Source organism: Eptatretus burgeri, chromosome 17, assembly GCF_056783735.1.
Source record: "Eptatretus burgeri isolate ZD-2024b chromosome 17, Ebu_testis_v1, whole genome shotgun sequence".
Lineage (NCBI taxonomy): Eukaryota > Metazoa > Chordata > Myxini > Myxiniformes > Myxinidae > Eptatretus > Eptatretus burgeri.
In genome coordinates, this window is record NC_140977.1 from 16,094,584 (window position 1) to 16,108,105 (window position 13,522).

At 39.9% G+C, this 13,522-nt stretch overlaps 1 protein-coding gene across 3 annotated transcripts; it reads left to right on the plus strand.

Annotated features, from left to right (window-relative positions):
- The first annotated feature begins 935 nt into the window (after positions 1-935).
- LOC147009396 (uncharacterized) lies at positions 936-8,827 on the plus strand. 3 transcript variants are annotated; one of them, XM_085862092.1, is made up of 4 exons: positions 936-1,201; positions 3,327-3,463; positions 6,913-7,023; positions 7,176-8,827. In XM_085862092.1, the coding sequence occupies exons 2-4, from the start codon at positions 3,361-3,363 to the stop codon at positions 8,192-8,194; spliced, it is 1,233 nt and encodes a 410-aa protein (XP_085718218.1). In that variant the 5' UTR covers positions 936-1,201; positions 3,327-3,360; the 3' UTR covers positions 8,195-8,827. The 3 variants fall into 3 exon arrangements, with proteins under 3 accessions (XP_085718218.1, XP_085718219.1, XP_085718220.1); XM_085862093.1 differs by having other exon boundaries at positions 1,052-1,208; XM_085862094.1 differs by lacking the exon at positions 936-1,201 and adding an exon at positions 1,253-3,012.
- The last annotated feature ends 4,695 nt before the right edge of the window (positions 8,828-13,522 follow it).

Below are 13,522 nucleotides of genomic sequence, written 5' to 3' on the forward strand. Positions count from 1 at the left end.
ATCTCTCCACAAGGTACTTTGTACTATCTGTCTACAATGTAGTTTGTCGTATCTCTCCACAAGATACTTTGTAGTATCTCTCTTCAAGGCACTTTGTATTATCTCTCCACAAGGTACTTTGTACTATCTGTCTACAATGTACTTTGTCGTATCTCTCCACAAGATACTTTGTAGTATCTCTCCACAAGGCACTTTGTAGTATCTCTCCACAAGGTACTTTGTATTATCTCTCCACAAGGTACTTTATACTATCTCTCCACAAGGTACTTTGTAGTATCTCTCCACAAGGTACTTTGTATTATCTCTCCACAAGGTACTTTATACTATCTCTCCACAAGGTACTTTGCATTATCTCTCCACAAGGTACTTTGTACTATCTCTCCACAAGGTACTTTGTACTATCTCTCCACAAGGTACTTTGTAGTATCTCTCCACAAGGTACTTTGTACTATCTCTCCAGAAGGTACTTTGTAGTATGTCTCCACAAGGTACTTTGTGCTATCTTTCCACAAGGTACTTTGTAGTATCTCTCCACAAGGTACTTTGTAGTATCTCTCCACAAAGCACTTTGTAGTATCTCTCCACAAGGTACTTTGTAGTATCTCTCCACAAGGTACTTTGTAGTATCTCTCCACAAGGCACTTTGTAATATCTCTCCACAAGGCACTTTGTTCTAATTCATGTAAATGTGTTATTTTGGTAATTTGATTTTTCTTCCCCTCCCTTTCTCTTAAAATGTTCCACTTTCCCTACTGCAGTCCTGACCGTGTACGAGCAGGGATGAGGAGAGCGAGCCACATTAAATAGAATTGTGGTAATTCCAACAAAGGCACCACTACTACTATTACCACTACTGCTACTACTACTACCCTACTTCTTCTTCTTCTACTACTACTACTACCTTTCTGTGGCATCCCTTAAATTACCAAGGGGGTGTATCTTTTAGCTTGGCTTGTCGAACCTTCCTTTGTCCTCGTTTTTGCACCGTTAGATATTTTTGTGTAAAATGATTTTAATAAGATTCTCGGCTGATAATACACGTTAGTGGGGATGAGATAACGATGGAGAGGGATTCGTGACATGTGATGTAAAAATGGTGAGAGAAGAAGAAGAAGAAGAAGAAGTAGAAGAATAATAGTGTGTGTACGAAGTGTGGATCCGTGTTCCCGGGACTTGCGCAGAGAACGAAACATTTTCCAAAGTGTGTTGTGAGTCGAGGAAGTTTTGTGCTGTGCTGTGCTATGTTGTGAACATTTCTGGTTTTTCAACATTTTCATGAGTCACATTAAACTCGTGGTACAGATTGTAACTTGTTTCTTCACGAGATATCAGCGATCACCAAGGGTAACCACGTAACCAGTGGAGGCCCTGTCGTCATATTAAAATGCACAATTTGGTGTCTGTGGTCGATGTGTTCGGAAGTTAATTATCAAATCTTAACTAAACTCGATAGGATGACGAATCGTGTGAGAAGGTAAAGGGTGGATCTACTTTGCTACGTCACACCCTCACTCTCACCCACACATTATCCTCACCCTCACCCTTACTCTCATCCACACATTATCCTCACCCTCACCCTCATTCTCACCCACATTATCCTCACCCTCGCTCTCACCCACATTTACCTTACCTTCACCCTCACTCTCACTCGCATTATCCTCGCCCTCACCCACATTATCCTCGCCCTCACCCACATTATCCTCGCCCTCACCCACATTATCCTCGCCCTCACCCACATTATCCTCATCCTCATCCTCACCCACATTATCCTACCCTCACCCACATTACCCTCACTCTTACCCACATTGTCCTCACCCTCACCTGCGCCCTCTCCTCCACCCTCCTCCTTACCTCCACCCTCACCCACCCCCATCCCATCCTCACCGCCACCCCACCCCATTTTATCAATAAAATACATTATTTATACATGTTGCATTTTATTATTTATACATGTTACATTTTTATACATAAGATATCTTTATTATTCCACTTAACCTGCTTCATCTCCCAACCTCACCCCCTAATCCCGTAATAATCTTGTCTACTTAAACAAGAGGGGAAAAGTTCCCCCATTCCCTTTCATCACGTGACTTTTTTTTTCCTTAAGTTTCCATGTTCCTTTTGTGCTGTGTTTAATACCACTCACAAGTTGATGTGTTTTGTCAGGGAAGTGAGACCGACCACCACCACTACCCCCACTCCCCACCACCACCACCTCCAAAGATTGTGTACCCTGATCGGTCACGTGGGGGGCTCTTGTTCCCTCAGGGGATCCGTGTAATTGTATGGGTTACATTGCCATATTGCTTTCGCTGAATATCACCTTGAACTTCATTTATGTATGGAAGGTAAATTAAGAAAATGTGTCTCCATCTGCACTGTGTCCATAAAACTCAACGTCTTGAAAATGTTTGATTTCAAGTTATGATAAAAATGTGTATTTTGTGAATTAAGCCACAATCTGAAAAAGTAGATCAAGGACACGTATCAAATATCAGGTGCACAAATTGAATACAGGTATACGGATACGATGGAAGAACATAGTGGAAGGCCAAGCGGTGTTTCAGATTCTCCATTAGCAAAAATTGAACCATGACAAAAGCACGTGATATTATTTTTCAGATCCCCATTTGAGCCTGACCTTTAACTCGGAGGGGAATGATGTAAATTAACCATAAATACGCGTTACTCCACTATCTAGAGAGGGCAATTCCGTTCTGATCGGCGCAGCTTTAGTCAAGTTTTGATGAAAAATGTTTAAATTTGTATAATTGGCTCATGACCTTAAAATTTAGGTCAAGGTCAAAAAAATTGTGTCAACGCAGCATACTTTTATTCCTATTATTAATGTGAAATTTCATTCTCAAAGTGTCAGCCGGCTCCAAGATGGAGCTTGGATATTGATTCAGCTCAGAAATTGGGAGAGCAGGAGGAAGAAGATAAAAAATACCAAGAAGGTGATACTTGGGGAAACCTCACCAGGTGTTGTCGTGCCATCAGATTTTCTTCAAGGTGGGTTCATGATTCATTACCTGAAACCCAGTGATGTTGGGACTCTGCCTACATATTAGCATATGTGCTGCATGCATTACATCACAGCATAAATACACCTTCATACACATCCCCTGTGCTTGTGTGTAAGGCCTTCTCACCATAGAATGTCTTCACTACCCTGCACTTGCAAAACGAAAAGCAGGGTGAGGCATTTGGATGCGTACGTGCGTGCGTCTGTGTCTGTATTTTCAAAATTCATTTTCTCGGCAACCGTTGGTCTGATTGACATGAAATTTTACTGGAGGATTTACTGAAATTTTACTCGTGTGCAGCCGTAATGGGAACAGTTGACTGCTCGGGTGCGAAATGAAGGTTGAGGAGCTGGAAAGATTTCCTGGCATTCTGCAGATAAAAATAGAGGATGTGAACTCCTTTGGTCTAGAAGAGGAGCAAAGCGACCAGCTGAATGGTGAGTTGTATGATCTTCTTCACTTCTAATGGGATCTGTGATTGTTTAGTTAACCTCCGCCATCTTCGAAGATGGATGGAGGTTACTGTTTTCACCCCTTTCTGTTTGTTTGTTTGTTTGTTTGTTTGTGAACAGTATTACGGAAAAACTCCTCAACGGATTTCGACGAAACTTGGTGGGGGGGGGGGAGGGTTAGGTATGGTCCAAGGATCATGCCATTGAATTTTGGACTTGGTCCCCCCCCCAAAAAAAAATTGTTAGAGAAAAAAAATATATATTTTTTGCATTTCTACATTTTAAGTGATTTCCAACCCCCCCCCCCCAAATTTATTTTTACCCCCCCAAAAAAAATTGTTAGAGAAATTTTTTTTTTGCATTTCTACATGTTTTAAGTGATTTCCAACCCCCCCAACAAAAATTATCCTCCCCCAAAAAGAGAATTTTTTTGCATTTCTACGCTTTAAGTGATTTCCAACCCCCCAAAAAAAATTGTTAGAGAAAATATTTTTTTTTTTTTGCATTTCTACATATTTTAAGTGATTTCCAACCCCCAAAAAAAAGATTGTTAGAGAAAAAAAAATTTTTTTTTGCATTTTTACATGTTTTAAGTAATATCCAACCCCCCCCAAAAAAGAATTTTTTTTGCATTTCTACATGTTTTAAGTGATTTCCAACCCCCCCCCAAAAAAATTGTTAGAGAAAAAAAATTTTGCAACTTTTTTTTCAACAAAATTTCGATTTTTTTTTTTTTTTTTTTTTTTTTTTTTGCATTTTTACATGTTTTAAGTGATTTCCAACCCTCCCCCCCCCAAAAAAAAAATGTTGGAGAAAAGAACTATAACTCAGCACTGTTGACAAATTTAATGAATAAGATATAAGGTTCACTTGAGTGACCCAGCAGTATTGGCGGCGGAGGTTTTGCTCTCTCCCGAGTGCTCCCCCTCTAGTTCCAAATGTTTTATTATTTTTGTACACACATGATAAAGGTTCATGAAATACTGAGAGCAGAATGGAAAGGGGGAAACATCAACAGCAGCAGAGCAGAAGGACACATCGGTGTGAACAAGATGCACACAAGTTGAATGAAACACCAGGAGAAGAGGAAGTTGAAAGCCGGGATGAAACAGAAAAGTAACAAAAGAACCAGCAAACAAATGTAAAGAGGTGAGGGAGAAGGGGAAAAAATCAGAATTACCTGGAAAAAGGGATTGCTTTGGAATGCAATCCCTTTCTCCAAGTGCGATTTGACAGAATTGAAGGACATGTTCCACGTCTTTTAGCAGCTTGTGATTCCATCAATGTCTGAAGAGAGGGAAGAGGCTGCTACTTTTCTCTCTGAAGGATGCCACGGTGGAGGGTGAATCATGAGCAAACATAATGAGGATTTTCCAGAGTCAGAGAGAATGTTGGTGAAGAATAGGACGGGGCCCAACACACTGCCTTGGCAGCCTTGACAGAGAGTAGCGATGGGGAATACATGTTTTAAATTTCAACTTCATCAGACACATGTTCTGACAGCCAGAAGTATTTAATTTTTTGATCTGGGTTCTTTTTTATTTGTTTAATTTTTTTATTTGTTTGAACAAGGCTCACTTGGCTGTGCCTGGCTCGTTTTGAGGGTAGAGGAGCAGCCGCTGAAATGTGAATCCTATCCAGGTTTTTCCTGATGACTTCATCATTGCTTTTTGCTTGCTTGGGTTCCTTCTGATTACTCTAATGCAGGACTGTACCGATTTGGTCTTCCATTTGATTTGAATTTAATTTATTCTAATTCAATTGGATATTAATAAAAAACAAGTCTGAAGACGACGATGGTTCACGAGCGGTATTTGACGATGTAGATTGTTTCAGAAATCAAGGATGAGACAATGTGATAATGTTTGACCAAGTTATAAAAATGATCAACATGATGTGGTACGAGTGACAGGTTATTAGCTGCAAAATGTCAAAAACCCGGTTTCGTTCAACAACTTTTAAAATTTGACCTTTGCATAACCTTTAAAGGTCACAAAACAATGTTGTGGACATTGAAATAAGGAAACAGGATACGTGATATAGCTTAATGGAGTTAGTTCGTCGAAGAAGGTCGAAAACCTGGTTTGATTTCCACAACTTTGAAAATTTGACCTTTGCGAACTTTAAAGGTCAAAGGTCAAGGATTATGACCTTTGGTACAAAACTTCCTCTGGAACATTTCAGGAACAATATAACGTCATATACGCTATATGGTATTTCGCACTCCTCGGATTATCCATACTTTGATGAAATCAGCGTAAAAACAAACTTGAAGGGGGCGCCACGGGAAAGGTGTTCGAGATAGAGCAAAATGGTTTCAAGACTTTAGGTGGGGAATGACCTCAAGATTATGCATAAAAAATATTGTCATCCTAGCTCTCAAAGTTTGGGTGGTCGTATGATTTTTATGTCAAAATTCGAAATTTTCTAAGTTCATGACCTTGTGACCTTGACCTTGGGAGGAAAATTAAAAATCGAGTTCCGTGGGGCTATGCAGGTGCCATTGGGCTAACCAAATACCCAACCCCCTGCCAGATTCGACAAACCCCTCGGAGAAGATGGATTTCTATGTCAAAATCGCAATTTTCTAAGTTCGTGACCTTGTGATCTTGACCTTGGGACGAAAATGAAAAATCGAGCTCCATGGGGCTATGTAGGTGCCATTGGGCTAACCAAATACCAAAACCCCTGCCAGATTTGACAAACCCCAAAGGAGAAGATGCAAATTGAAATCTGCTACCCCCTAAAAACACAATTCACAATTTTCTAAGTTTGTGACTTTGTGGCCTTGACCTTGGGACGAAAATGAAAAATCGAGCTCTGTTGGGCTATGCAGGTGCCATTTGGCTAACCAAATACCGAAACCCCTGTCAGATTCGACAAACCCCTTAGGAGAAGATGCAAATTGAAATCGGCTACCCCCTAAAAACACGTTTTTTGGGCGTGGCTCCGCCCATAATGGGCGCACCACGCCCATTCTCAGGAAAACACAACTAGATCATCATATAAACCTTCCACCAAAATTTTATCAGCATTGGATCAAAACCCACGGAGCTATGCTCGGAACAGACAGACAGACAGACAGACAACAACGAATATAGTGGTCACTTATTTTTTTCGTGAAAATATTTTTTCATGAACCAAAAACATGGGTCAGTTGTCTGATCAAAGCGGGACCTCTTGGTACCCAGTCATCACTACCAGCAGTTATAAAGTGCTATTTCTCATTATGTCTCTTATTAATTACGACACACACCAATACATAAAGGCCACGCAAAATACACCACACAAAACAAGTCCTGGTGAACAGGTTGTGCAATCTCTGATTGCTCTTTTGATTGTTTCGCTTTTTTAATGGAATGGAATGTGATTCAAGATTGCTGATGTATGTGACATAAGACTGCCGGCATTTAATATAAGGTCCTATTTTCCAGATTTAGTTGTGAAAGTTGAAGTGAAAACCGAGCACGACATTGATGTCAACCTGGATCGTCCAGAACCAAATCATTCTGAAGCTTCTTTCTTCAAGAGACATCTCCATGAAGGTTTCTGTCAATGCTTCTACATGTTGTTTCAGACATTTTAATGATGTACAAATACAGTTATACATGTTTGGGTACGATTATCAGAATGATATTATGATTATTGTACAGAATCTGATTTATTTTTTACAGGTCACGTGATGTTACATTTACAGGTGGATCCATTCATTCTCTGAGGGAGACTGCAGCTACTTGTAGGAACAGCTCACACACACATCCGCAGGACCAGACAACTGAAGCGAGCAAGAGCACTTTTTACAAACGAGACAAACCGAATAATGAAATGTTTGCAGAGAATAATTTTCACAAGGCGGACAAAGGAAAGAAAGCTAAACAAACTTGTAGAAAATCGTTCACTCAGTCGTCCACCCAAAAATCACATGTGATGATTCACAATGGCGAACGCCCACACAAATGCACAATTTGTGGAAAATCTTTTATTCGTTCATCCGACCTAAAAACACACATGAAAATTCATAATGGAGAACGCCCACACAAATGCACAAGTTGTGGAAAGTCCTTCATTTATTCATCTGTCCTTAAAACACACATGATGATTCACAATGGAGAACGCCCACACAAATGTACAAGTTGTGGAAAATCCTTCATTTATTCATCTGTCCTTAAAACACACATGAAGATTCATAATGGAGAACGCCCACACAAATGTACAAATTGCGGAAAATCTTTTGCTCGTTCATCTGACTTTAACGCACACACGAAGATTCACAATGGAGAACGTCCATACAAATGTACAAATTGTGGAAAATCTTTTATTCGTTCATCCGACTTTAAAAGGCACATGGTAATTCACAATGGAGAACGCCCAAACAAATGCACAAGTTGTGGAAAATCTTTTATTCGTTCATACAACCTTAAAAGGCACATGGTAATTCACAATGGAGAACGCTCATACAAATGCACAAGTTGTGGAAAATCTTTTAATCGGTCATGTCACCTTAAAACTCACAGAGTCATTCATAATGATGAGAACCCATACAAATGCACAACTTGTGGAAAATCTTTTAATCAGTCATCCAACCTAAAAACACACATGATGATTCACAATGATGAACGCCTGTACAAATGCACAAGTTGTGGAAAATCTTTTAAACAGACATCCAGCTTTAAAACACACATGATCATACATAATGGTGAATGCTTACACAAATGAACAAGGAGTGATGGTCAGAGAAATATGAGTGATAAAGAAAACCCTCAGTGAGTATTTAAAAAGCATTCCAGGGAATATCACTGCAAATGAGCTCCAAGTGGAGGCTGTCAGAGGTTCAGTCAAGATTTTGAAAAAAAAACCCTTGGAAAGAGGCTTTGAGAACAGTTTCACAGTTTGGTTCATCAATCATGATCCTTCACCAAAAAAGGAGATGGAGATTTTTAATTCTGGGAGAACCTCATCCCACCTTCTAAAACCCGCAAATGGAAATAATAACCAACGACACACACATGTATACACACATGTAAACATACATATTATCGTATGATGATGATGATGATGATGATGATGATGATGATTGGTACAACACCACTGAGAGTGTTGACACACAACACCACTATCACGATCAGTGACCCCTTATCAACAAGTCAGCATCCTGTGGGGAAAGCATGTGATTGGCTACAATCAAAGATTTCCCAATCATGGTGAACCCTCTTTAATGGAGGGCACGCTTTTGAATTCAGACTTACTAAGAAGTGAAAAAGGGACATAGATCCCTCCAATTGAAAAATATTTTCAACAAGATATGGAATTGTCTTGAAAATGCCTTTTTGAATAAAGTGATATGTTGGAGCCACGGCCTCACCAATTTATTTTAATAAAATAAAAATGTACACAAGAGTTGCAAGATATGTTGTCTTTGGTGATGAGTGGGAGTTATTATGGACACCTTGGTCAGCTTCCAAATACAGTACTTTCAAAAAGTATTCACACCCTTTGACTTTTATCACATATTGTTGTGTTACAGCCTGAATTTAAAATGGATTGAATTGAAATTTTTTGTCACCAACATACACAAAATACCACATCATGACAAAGTGAAAACATATCTTAGAAATTAAAAAAAATGAAAAGATAAAATGTTTTGCATCAATATTTATTCAACCCCTTTGTTGTGACACTGAAATTCAGTCCAGGTGCATCCGATTTTCTTTGATCATTCGTGATGTGTCTCTGCAACTTGATTGAAGCCCACCTGTGGCAATTCAATTTATTACGCTCGCCAGAGAGGGTACTGCGTTTGGGTGCATTTGTCCGTCTGTTTGTGACTTACAAAATCGAAGATTTTTTCAAGTATATTGGTCAGTCGATTTTGTTATGCTGTCTATCTGTTTGTCTGTCAATCGCCGACATGTCACATTTTTAAACCGATCTTCATAAAACTTCACCATATAGTAGTTTGTCATAAGGAGGAAACCACTTCTTTTTTTAGGTCAAAAGGTCAACATAGGCCAAAGGTCAACTTTGGTGAGTTTTTGTAAATTACTGTTGCAGACCCAGGGTCGGGGCGAGAAGATCACGGGGGGGGGGGGGGGTAGGGGCTACCTCGGGTTCTCACCAGACTCTCTAGAATCGCAGACCATCTCACATGGATAACTCCATGACTTGGCGGGTCGTTAATCGACTGTGAACACCAATAACTCAACCACGTGACCTCGGGTCCTCCGTCTAAGGTTAACTGGTTACTGAAGTAGTCACGTGACCTAATTACCAGGGGACACGCCGTCGGTACGCCTTGTCCGAACCGGGTCACCTTACTGGATCAGATGCAGCTGAGTGACACTGCCAAGGAACTTACCAGCTAGAAGAACGGATCGTTGGGAGATAACGTCCCGGCTAGGCAAGAATACAGACCATGATGGATGAATGAAGGAAAAGACGAAAACGAGCTGGGAACATTTCTACACAAGCATTTATTAACAATCAGTCGAGGAAAAGTATGTTACATGGTAAATGGGTTTATTTTTATGAACAAAAGGGATAGCAAGGAATTTGTGGGGTGTGACAAAAGAAAGCAAGCAACTTAATAAAGCAAACACAGGGCAGAAGGAAAGAGAGGAGATGAGGGCTAACGGCCTCGCAATACATTACCCAGTACACTTGGGGGGATGCTGAGCGATCCCACCTTGAGAATCAGCATGTTGTCTCCTGCTAATTACTGTGCTGGGGCTAATTCTATAAGTTGATGAATAATTCTGTATTTGGTAAAACAATGGAAAATATAAGGACTCAACAACATGTAAGACTTGCTACAACTCAGGAGCCCACAGAGAAGTTGATAAATAAACCAAGCTTTAAAAGAGTAGAAGTATTTACAGATAATTTTTGTGCTGTTCATTTGAATAAAGAGGAAAAGACTGAAAAACAATTTATGTGGGAACATCTGTTTTCGATTTTTCAAAGTATTTAATGTATGATTCCTTGAATAATAATCGAAAGAAAAGATATGGTGAGAATATTGTATTGCTATATATGGATATGGATAGCTTCATACGAGAGATAAATACAGATGATGTTTATGAGGATATGAAAGAAGATGAAGATATTTTTGATGCAAGTAATTATGATCCTAATAACCCGCTCTTTTTGAATAAGAATAAAAAGGTTATTGGTAAATTTAAAGATGAATTAGGTGAAAAGCTACTAAGTGAATTTGTAGGTGTTAGATCAAAAGCATATGCTTATAAATGCTTAAGGAGAGAGTTAAATTAATTCAAATGTGAAAAGAAACTTGAAGGTCGAAAGAAGAGTATTAAAAGAGACCATGAACTTTCAACATTACCTTGAATGTATCTGGAAGAGAAAGGATGTTTATAGAGAGATGAATCTTATTAGGAATTATAAACATGAAATATTCTCAGAGGCTGTGCGTGAGAAAGCTCTAACAGCATTTGCTGATAAAAGATATATCATGAGTAATGCAATAAATACATTACCTTATGGGTTTAAAGTATAAGTATTAATAAATAATGGGGTTGGGGGTTTCAACAGGCTACCACTGCATTATTTTAAATTGATGAATATATTGTTATTCCTGAAAATAAAACGTAAATATTTATTGCATCTTGATATGACTACTCCATTTGATAAAATATATGATCATGTGAAAGGGGGTGAATCCCAGCTGCCGGCAGGGGAAGTTGTATCAAAAGGGAGGGCTATGACAAAATAATGTGCACCAGTTTGACGAAGTAATTTAACCTGGTGTTGGCTTAGTGGTTAGGGTGGTGGCTTGGGAACCTTGGGTCCTTCGTTCAAGCCCCGTTGGCTGCTGAATTAACACCAGGGGGTTGACTCAGCCAGTCATCCTTCTGAGGTTGGTGAAATGAGTACCAGTGTAGCAGCCAAAAGGCTGCACACGAAGGGAAGGGGTATTGACGGATTCATTAAAATCTGGTGTTGGTGTGGTGCAGGCATGATGGGCCGAATAGCTTCCTCCTGTGCAAACTTTCCTTGTAAAACTCCCTTGTAAAAGTTTGAAAAGGAGAAATATGAGTGAGCGTAAGCGAGCGAATATTTCAACTTTGAGAAATGGTAGATATTACTGCGTCAAAGCCTCCCTTTTGATACTACTTATGTATTCTGGGATTCTCCCAACATTAGTAAATGAAATATAAATTATTTGCAGTGACAGATGTCAACCAATGGCTGGAAGAATGGTGTTGGGAGGAAGGTTTTGCATTTCAGAGGAAGTGGGAATGATTTATGGGGCAAAGGAGTTTTTCCAGAATGATGGAATATGCAAAATATAAAGGGAGCAGCAAGGTTTGCGTTGGGAATTGAGGAAGGAATTCAGGTGTTTTTTTCAGTCAACGGAGAGTGGGGAACCCGTTAAAGAATGAATTGATGATGTAAATGTGATTGGTCAGGCCAGGGAAGAAAATAGTGTCATGACCGTTGTGGTTCGGTTAATCCCCCAACCCAAATGTCGTGGACCGGTGTTTAACACCGACCAGGCTGGATCCCCGAGCAGTTTTCCTTAGAGGCTAACACGTGATTTTCTCAGAAATTATGGCATGCGCAGGAAGACAAGGGCAGCACGGACGGAGCAGAGGGATGAAAGCACATTGGGGTTTATCTCATAGACAACACAAGCAACTGAAAATCAACATGGAGGTTTAATGAAAATATATCAAATATATACAATGGTAATAATTCAAAATGTAATAATAAAACCTGAGATAAATTATAGCCTAAAGTCGTGGCGCAGCCACACACGGACCAATACAAGGAGAAAATGAAATAAAAGAAGATCCTCCCTTTATTCTGGCACTTAGCTTTGTCCAGAGATGGTCTTTTATGAACTTGGCAATCGAGCCACGTCGTCCTGCACAGGAAGATGCGCCCAAAATGGCGTGTGTGTGTGTGTGTGTGTGTGTGTGTGTGTGTGTGTGTGTGTGTGTGTGTGTGTGTGTGTCTGTCACACTGTCTCCTTCATAACTCTAAAACCTATCAGCCTGAAACTTCGCATGCACACTAAGAAAACTCCAAGGAAGGGCACGAGTGAAAATTTTGTGTTTGGGTTAATTAAAACACCCCTTTTGAAGATAATTAACAGTCTTACTTAATTATATCCTTCATCAGGCGATCCTCAGCCACCTTGCTGTCTTGGGTCTTCAGGTGTTTCCTGGGTGACCTCACTGGGGTCTGAAGCCTCCATGTTTTTTGGCCTGCTCAACCTTACCTTGACTTGGAACAGGCCACAACTTGGAACAAGCTGTTCATCATAGCTATGAATCGCTGGGTACATTGCAATGCTTATAAACGCCCGGAGATGTCAGCGTTCATTGTTGGTTTGCGGGCGCCAGCAGTGACCACTATTTTCGTTGTGTCTGTGTGTCTGTCTGTCTGTTTGTGACTCTCCAGAGCATAGCTCTGTGACGTTTGATGGAATCATGATGAAATTTGAACACAAGCTAGATATCATGGTCTAGTACTCTAGTTGTATATTTTTGTATGAGGAGAGTCCCATGCCCCTTGTGTGTGGAGCCACGCCCACTTGAACTTTTCTCGATTTTTTTTCTCGCAATTTCATTTCCTGGAAGCTGTGCGTGTAATGTCCATAAGTACAACATATAAAAAATCCAATTTGATTTGGTCAATTTTGATGGAAGAGATAGGTTTTTACGGTAGGGCTTCCTCAATAATGCCCGCGAACCATCGTCGCCTTCCGGCTTGTTTTATTTTATTTCCACATGTGTTCACCACGAGTATCTCTTCAACTGAAAATTACAAAATTTAAGCTCCAAAATCGAACTTACAAGCAGTTCCAACTCCTAGAAAAGGGTTCATTTGTCCAATTCGGACGTATATGACATTTTTGGCATCTTCAGGAGGTGTATGTTGAATAAGAAGGTTCAATGATTGCCAATTGCGTGCCAAGGGAGCCATTTCTTCTTGATGGTTTCATGCTTGAACGTGTTGATGCAAATTTCTCCCAAAATTAGCATAACGGATTTGATGGCGACAAAATTTTTTTTTAATGTT

Coding starts and splice junctions, on each gene's coding strand:
- LOC147009396 (XM_085862092.1), top strand. CDS start 3,361: ATGAAGGTTGAGGAGCTGGAAAGATTTCCTGGCATTCTGCAGATAAAA. Junction 3,464..6,912: donor GCAAAGCGACCAGCTGAATG/GTGAGTTGTATG, acceptor CCTATTTTCCAG/ATTTAGTTGTGAAAGTTGAA. Junction 7,024..7,175: donor CAAGAGACATCTCCATGAAG/GTTTCTGTCAAT, acceptor TTACATTTACAG/GTGGATCCATTCATTCTCTG.